The 7,567-nt window shown below is 34.8% G+C and overlaps 1 protein-coding gene across 3 annotated transcripts in view; it reads left to right on the forward strand.

Annotated features, from left to right (window-relative positions):
* ZNF608 (zinc finger protein 608) overlaps positions 1-6,703 on the forward strand; it is a 120,322-nt gene extending 113,619 nt beyond the window's left edge. The window contains exons 8-10 of one of the 3 annotated variants that reach the window (XM_068246872.1): positions 2,840-2,993; positions 3,994-4,075; positions 5,656-6,703. In XM_068246872.1, coding sequence (XP_068102973.1) covers positions 2,840-2,993; positions 3,994-4,075; positions 5,656-5,662 — 243 coding nt within the window. In that variant the 3' untranslated portion in view covers positions 5,663-6,703. Of the gene's footprint in view, positions 1-2,839; positions 2,994-3,993; positions 4,080-5,655 lie in introns of those variants that run through there. The other 2 variants (XM_068246889.1, XM_068246881.1) reach the window with 2 other exon arrangements.
* Positions 6,704-7,567: the final 864 nt, after the last annotated feature.

Consider the following 7,567-nt stretch of genomic DNA (forward strand, 5'->3'; position numbering starts at 1 on the left):
ACAGGCTCCCATAATCACAAATGGAAGCAAAATTGCAGAAAAATTGCATTTTGCATTTTGTTTTTTTCATGCGTATGCGTTTTTCATGCATTTTTAAAGATGCTGGTAGCCTGAATTTGATGCAGCAAGCCACTTATCAAACATTTGAATCAATGGTGGAAGAATAACTAGGTAGAGGGGAATAACTAGGTACATTTTCTACTTCTAATGCTGTGGGTGCAATATAGTCAAAGTTTTTTTCCTGATTTGGTACCACTTTAATATAGATCAAATTATGATTAATATGAACATACTAACTTATGTTATGTTGTTATTTTATCATGTCATTTCCACTTGCCGTAGGCTGAAAGCAGCATGAGAGGCAGCAACTGATGGGGTTCCTTAAATCATATTAAGGTCCCTTGTACAGTTATTCCTATTATTATTATGCAATTTGTATCACATTTCAGGTCTTATTCCTAAACGTACCGTACTTATTGCCCTATTGCAATTATTAAAAAAAAAACTAAAAAAATCCTTATCTATTGTTTATATGGAATAATTTTAGTGTTATTAAATCCAGTATTGCACTGAACACATTTATACAAGGAAGTTAAAGCGGAATATAACCCTGCATTTCAACTTTGCTCTAAAACATTATTTACAGCATATTATATGCAAAAAGCATTTTTTTTTTACTAGACCAGCATTGGAAGGGTTAAACACAGAGGTTTAAAGTTCAGTGGAGATATATGCAGAAGTTCAGATTGTTACATTCTATTTAGTTATATGTATCTATTGAGAAATGTTACACACTCTTTGGCTGTCCTCCAACTCCTTCTCAGTCAGAGAGATGAGTCACATTCAACACTTAGATACATTTATGTAAACAAAATGTATCTATGTCAGCTTCGGATGCGTCTGCAGAAATCTCCAGGAACTTTAAAGCACTGTGTAACCCTTCCAATGCTGGTCTAGTAAAAAAAAAAATGCTGGTTGCATATAATATACTGTAAATAATGTTTTAGAGCAAAGTTGAAATGCAGGGTTATATTCTGCTTTAATCAAGCCACCCACAATTACAGTTATGAAAATATATATGTAGGACGAACCTCCAAATGTTGCTAGTAAAAGTTGCTGCTGAAAATTGTCTCATGCATGAATTATTCAGTAGATCATTCCTAAACAATAAGCTAAACGTGTGCCAAAGGAGGGTGTAAGCATAGCATAAACACTGTGGCCTTCCTGATGTTGTGCTTTCATCTTCTCTTGCTTGTTTGGTCACCACTCCTGATAGGTGGAGCTGGTCAACTGCAGCCTCTATTAGGCAGGGCTGGACTGAAGGAGCAGGTGATAATGACACCTGGCAGCTGCAGGCTCTCTAGCCTGCAAAGCTTTAAAGTCAAACAGACCCTGTCAGTGACTGAGAAAGTATTAGAGACTGGAGGTCAGCAGCACAACATTGACACAAGTACATATCTTTTTAGGGATTAAAGATGACCGTCTCTAAATTCCACTCACTAGAGGTTTCCTTTAAACCACTTTCATCTTGTATTTGCTAACCCAGTTCAAATGGAGATTAGAAACCTTTGAGACACCATTTGAGGTATCTGAATACCTAAATGCTGAGTGGGGCATAACGGAGCTGTAAACTTAAATATGTCCACAGACTGCTTAGCCATTGTCCCCCTACCCCACCACCTTCCATATCCCCCTTTTCCCCTTGCTTATTTGGTTTGGCAATGCCTGTATAAATCTTGGTCATGCCAATAACACTATCTTTGATTAGATCAGATTTGATTTGATCAGTCCCCTACTTATAAATGACTCAAGTTACAACATTTCAGAAATACAAACATAGTTGTATTCATATACAACACTGTTTTATTACATATGTTTGTTGTTAAATGTTACAGTATTGTATAAACCAGTATAAGTAGTTCAAAGCACTTTAAAATCACATTCAAAACAACCAAAAAATCATGGTTAAAACAAGTTGTCCGAAAGTAAATCATTGTTTAACACAGCACTCAACTTACAGACAAAGGCCTCAATTCACTAAGCTTTTCTCCTGTCTTTAATAACGTTTCTAGAGTTGTTACCATGGTGATAAGGCATGTAGTATTCAGGAAACATTTTACCTCAGGCAAACCTAAAGTTAACTCTTCTGTCTTTAAGTTAACTCTTCAATCCTTAAAATAACTCCAGAGTTAAAGACAGGGGGCCATATGCAATTCACTTTTTCACCTGAGTTTTCTCCTAGGTGACATTTTTAAACTTGTCAATAAAATGCCTTTTAAGCCACCAGAAAGAAAGAAAATGCTCAAAATAATTTTAATATTACCTTTTCACCTACTTTTTGGTACTTTTTTAATTAAAAAGTGCTGGAAAACTATTTTAAATTGAAGATGAAAAATTATCTCCTAGGAGAAAACTCAGGTGAAAAAGTGAATTGCATATGACCCAGGCTGTTTATTAACTGCATGTGAAAATAACTACAGAGGAGGTAAAATAACTACAGAGGAGGAAACTTAACTACAGAGGAGGTAACTTAACTACAGAGGAGGTAACTTAAGGAGTGAAGAGATAAGATAACTCTCTCTTATGTGGAGGTAAGTTTTCTCTTGCCTTATTATCTCCAGCAAGATCTTAGTGAATTGAGGCCAATGTCAACTTACAAACAATGTTCTGGAATGGAAACTCTTCGTAAGTAGGGGACCACCTGTATAGTGAAGTGTTCTGCACTGGCGCCGAATAAAAGTTTTGTGTTGCTGCCAGCTAGGCTTCTAAAGTTTTGCACTTTATACAAGACTTATTTTGGAAAATGAATCTTATAATCTCCATTGTGTCTGTTGCACAGCTGGCAGAAAAAAACTCAACTGAGCGTGAACGTGAAACAGAAAGAGAGCGAGAACGGCATTCCCCTTTTAGCCAACGGCATCTTCATACGCATCATCACACACATGTTGGGATGGGATATCCTCTGATACCTGGACAGTATGACCCATTTCAAGGTTAATATCTACTTTTTCTTAGACGTTTCATTGACATGAATTCAGTTCAGTGCTTGGCTAACTTGGCTCGTATTTTTATATTTGTACCACTTTAGTACAGTGTTTATAAAGTATCTGGAACTATAATGACCCTTGTTGCATTCCAAAAGATTGTTTGTGTTCACAACAGAAAGACAGAGCACATACAATGTCTAATTATGTGTATGCATGTCAGCAACAGTGCACAAAAACCGAATAAATTGCCAGTTTAATGACTCGGGGATATCCAGCAGCATCTGTATTACATTATCATGACCGGGTGGTATTTGTTTTAAGATGCAATTTAGCTATGCTTTTCTTTGTTCACAAAGAATCCCACCAATGCTGTGCACATGCTACCCATGAAAGCAAATTAGCAAGTATGCACCAGTGACTGATGAAGTACAGGATGAGCCTGCATGTTCTACAAAGAACACTGTGGCACAATAGACAATCTGGAGAAGTCACACAAAACCAACAGAGTGAAAAAAGGCCATGTTGCAAATAGGTAGCTAAAAATGGCTTTTTAGTGCAATTTGAGTGCCCATTGATAATTTTTACTTTACCATATTCGTAATCGTAAAAAAATACTATCTTTTTGGAAAGATCTCAACCAGCTGATGCGTTGCTGTAACGTTTATGCTGCTTACACTTTACTACCAATTGTCTTATCCATGTGATTGAAAAGTTATTTTAATTTATTTTAAAATTACCGAAAGTGTATTGAGTAAGCCCATTCTGAAGGTTAAACAAAGAAAAAAAGCTATACAAATTCAGTAGTAATCATTTGCTTAAAACATGTATGGTAGGCAGAGAAGTGATTATGCAAATTATTTTTTACACAGTCCACCAGCCTAGTCAAGCTCTGTTTTATATTTCTGAAGGGGTGGCTTTTTTATATGTTTAGAAGTAAGGCAACAGAGATTGTGATGCATGTGCACTGCATTCAAGTGAATGTACTCACACAGGGCTTTTCCCCTAGGGTTGACCTCTGCTACCCTTGTTGCCACTCAGCAGGTGGCTGCTCAGGCATCTGCATCCGGTATGTTTCCTACACAAAGAAGGTAAACAGAGAGTATATTAGTCAATGGAATTGTATCTATTAATATCTATACATTTATTTAGAAGTTTGATCAGAATTTTTTACAATTATTATTATTTTTTTTAATTACCATACCTCTTGGATCTCTACAAATGATAACAAATGGAAGTTAAAACAGTACAATTGCATGAGCTTGTCGGTAGTCTTCTAAAATGAAAGGCAGTGAAACCTAGCATTTAAACACTGAGAGGAAGCAAACAGCACATATGGCTTTCTTGTCTTCCAGTTTTATTGACTTTGATGTATTTTCCTTCTAGAGGAATAGACGTGTAAACAGTTTTCAGATTCTCCGAGCTGTGCTGAACATAGCTTATGATCCCTGTCAAGGACATTTTTTTCCACTACTTCTTATGATAAACAGAGAATAGTTGATACTAGTGTGAAATATTATGCTGCTTCTTACCTTGGGTATATATTTCTAAATAATACCTTTTAAAGCATAACAAAGAGTGTCAAGGTACTTAGTGAACAATGGCATTACATATTGTACAGAAAAGTAAAGATACAATTAGCTGATTCAGAAGACTTCTGAGCTTGTTGGCTGAGAATTATAGATGCAATAGGGAAGCCTTATTATAACGTACTACAATTGAAATTAATGTACCTACAGTTAAATGCAGACCCTTTGCCAACTTAGAACTTTGCACCCTTATTCACTTATATTAAGCAGGTTCAGCTGTCCCCCTTCTTGGTCTTATAACAATGTATCCAGACTGGATAAAATAAAGTGTGCCTGTGTATTTCTCCTTTTTTCCGAACTATACATTTATATCTCATTTTGTTTTTTAAACAATCTGCAATGTTTCAGTGTCTGTAATATTTGCAGTTGTACTGCTCAAACCTGAAACTAGTTAGCCACCTCTACCAATCATTATTCTAATTAATCTATATTACAGTCCATGCTCCAATGGGAGTAGCTAGCTGCTAATGTACATGAGCTATTTGAAAGAAAAAAAAAATGACATTTAATGAAATTAAAGATGTTAGAAGGCAAATGACAGTCAGTTTGTTTACAAAATACTATGTTACTTGTTTGCATATTATTTCATACAGTTGCTATCACAGATTATTTTAATACTTTTTTTTAATAACGTATTTATTATAAAAACTGGAGATTTAATTATTTAGTTTGAATTTTATTTGTTTTGGGTTTTCTTGTATCAGATTGAATGTCAGCATTCCATCTGTTAGATTACATAGCCACAGAGCTTTGTTTTTTAGATCTATAAGAGCCATTGCATTACTCACACTGTACCTATGATGGTAACAATAGCAAACATGAATCATCTCCGCTTTAAATGATAACTAAACAACATCGATGAGGGTGTTCAAAACCTACATTCTATCTTTTTCTGTGTTTATCCACTGTATGAAAAATGTGTGTAGTTGAAAATGATAAGATCAGGTTACATTAAAAATGTCCTTTAGTTTGTTTCTGTGCAGTATATTGAAGAACCTTTTTCATATTCTTGTACTATGAAAAATATATTTACCCTTTGAAAATAAAAAATTGTGATCATGTTTTTTTTTCTTTTTTTTTAGGGAATGAATACATTGAAAATGTACATTAAATCATGTGACGGGATCACATGGGAGAGTGATTAATTACAGACATCAGTTCCATGGTGTTTATATAAGAATGCCTAAGTGGAAGGCAAAAAAAATTCATTTCATTTTTTTCCTTTTGTTGATTTTTTGTAAAATTCAGATTTTTTTTATAACAGAGTAACATGTTCCTGTAATTAGATGTATGTGTGCAAGTAGTACAGCATCTATATATATATAAATATATGTACACAGCGCTGTTTGTATATTAACATGCACATAGATATATATAAATAAATATATATATATATATTCTTTACTCTTTTGTATAACTGGGCTCGCACACTTGTAGGGTCTGCTGCTAACCTGCACACCACCCGATTTAAAAAAAAAAAGAAAATTGAAACATAAAAATGTAATGTCATGTTGAATAGTGTTTACTACAAATGGCTGTTAATTATTTTTCTTCCCTATAATGTAAATAATGTTATGTATCCATGTGCCTGAAATTTGCAGAAACTAATCATACTGGCCATAGGCTGTAAGGCAGGCTGTAAAATTATGACACTTTGGTACAATGTAGATGTCTATATGGTGGCTCCCGTTAAGATGCTTCAGTGTAAAATGTTACTGTAATAATAACTGTTTAATTGTAATTGTGCATTGTGAAAATATGGAGGGCATGGGGTTGCCAGTACCACAGTATAAAAAACTGAAACTGTTGTACATACTGTATAAACCTGAAATGAGTAAATAATGAACATCTGTGAATAATAAAATGTCTGTTTTAATCTTGAATGACAAATAACCTGAAAACCTGCATACCACAAGACATCTGTGATTGTTCTATTACTTGAATAGTCCTGCGGTCTTTTTTTATTGTTTACAATTATCCAGTTTTAGAAGAGAGAATATAATGCCATTGCCTGGTTACTTGTCTTATGCTGTAATCTAGTTTATTTTATGTAAAATGTATATTGAATGCTTTCTTTTTATACCTGCCTTAAATAATTTGGCAATCAGAATAAAAGAAGTTGTTTTTGTACCCTGTTGTCCACTGTGGTTTTGTATATTTTGGATTTTAACTTGACCCACAAAGAAAAGACGGTTGTCAGTAGACGTACTGATTTTTTAAAAATAGTTGTAAAATGTTTCTACTATTAAAATATGAAATGCTTAAAGTGTACCCATGGTAGCCCAAAGATTTTCCATGTCTGCCTTCTTCCCTACACATATAAAAGAAGCCTATTTAAACACCCAGGTCCAAATAACCTTTTAGGGTGTGCTAAAGTCTCCATTACAGCACAAAAGCTTAGTACCCCATCCAATTTTGATTGGCCAATGATTGACCAATTTTACCACTTCCATCTAATATTTGGGTAAGCAGATTTTGAATGATATGCACTGATTGTGTTGGTAGGCTCTCATGCTACATAGATGTGGTAAAATTGACCAGTGTTTGGCCAATCAAAATTAGTTGAGTGTATGCATCCAAAAGCCTGGTAAACACATCCAATTTTGTTTGGCCAATCCCTGGCCAGGCTTACCACCTCCATGTAGCATGAGAGATTACGTGCACGATCTGTTCATAGTATTCAAAATAAGTTGGCCCTCATAGTGCATGGAAGTGGTAAAATTGGCTTTTCATTGGCCAATCAAAAATTGAATGCGTTAACACACCCTTAATTCTGGTACACATGCCCAATTTTCATTGGCCAATCAGTGTGTACCAGGCTTTAGACTGCATCCAATCTGTGTGTATTGGACATTATAGTGCATGTCTACTGCAATGCACACTTTGCACGCTATAATGCATGTGTATTGCAATGCACACTGCGCACCTTATTACACATATTACTTCAAAGCCCTTGCCAATATCTGTACAGTGTGAACATATTCAGATGCATTA

The sequence above is a fragment of the Hyperolius riggenbachi genome, chromosome 1, assembly GCF_040937935.1.
Source record: "Hyperolius riggenbachi isolate aHypRig1 chromosome 1, aHypRig1.pri, whole genome shotgun sequence".
NCBI lineage: Eukaryota > Metazoa > Chordata > Amphibia > Anura > Hyperoliidae > Hyperolius > Hyperolius riggenbachi.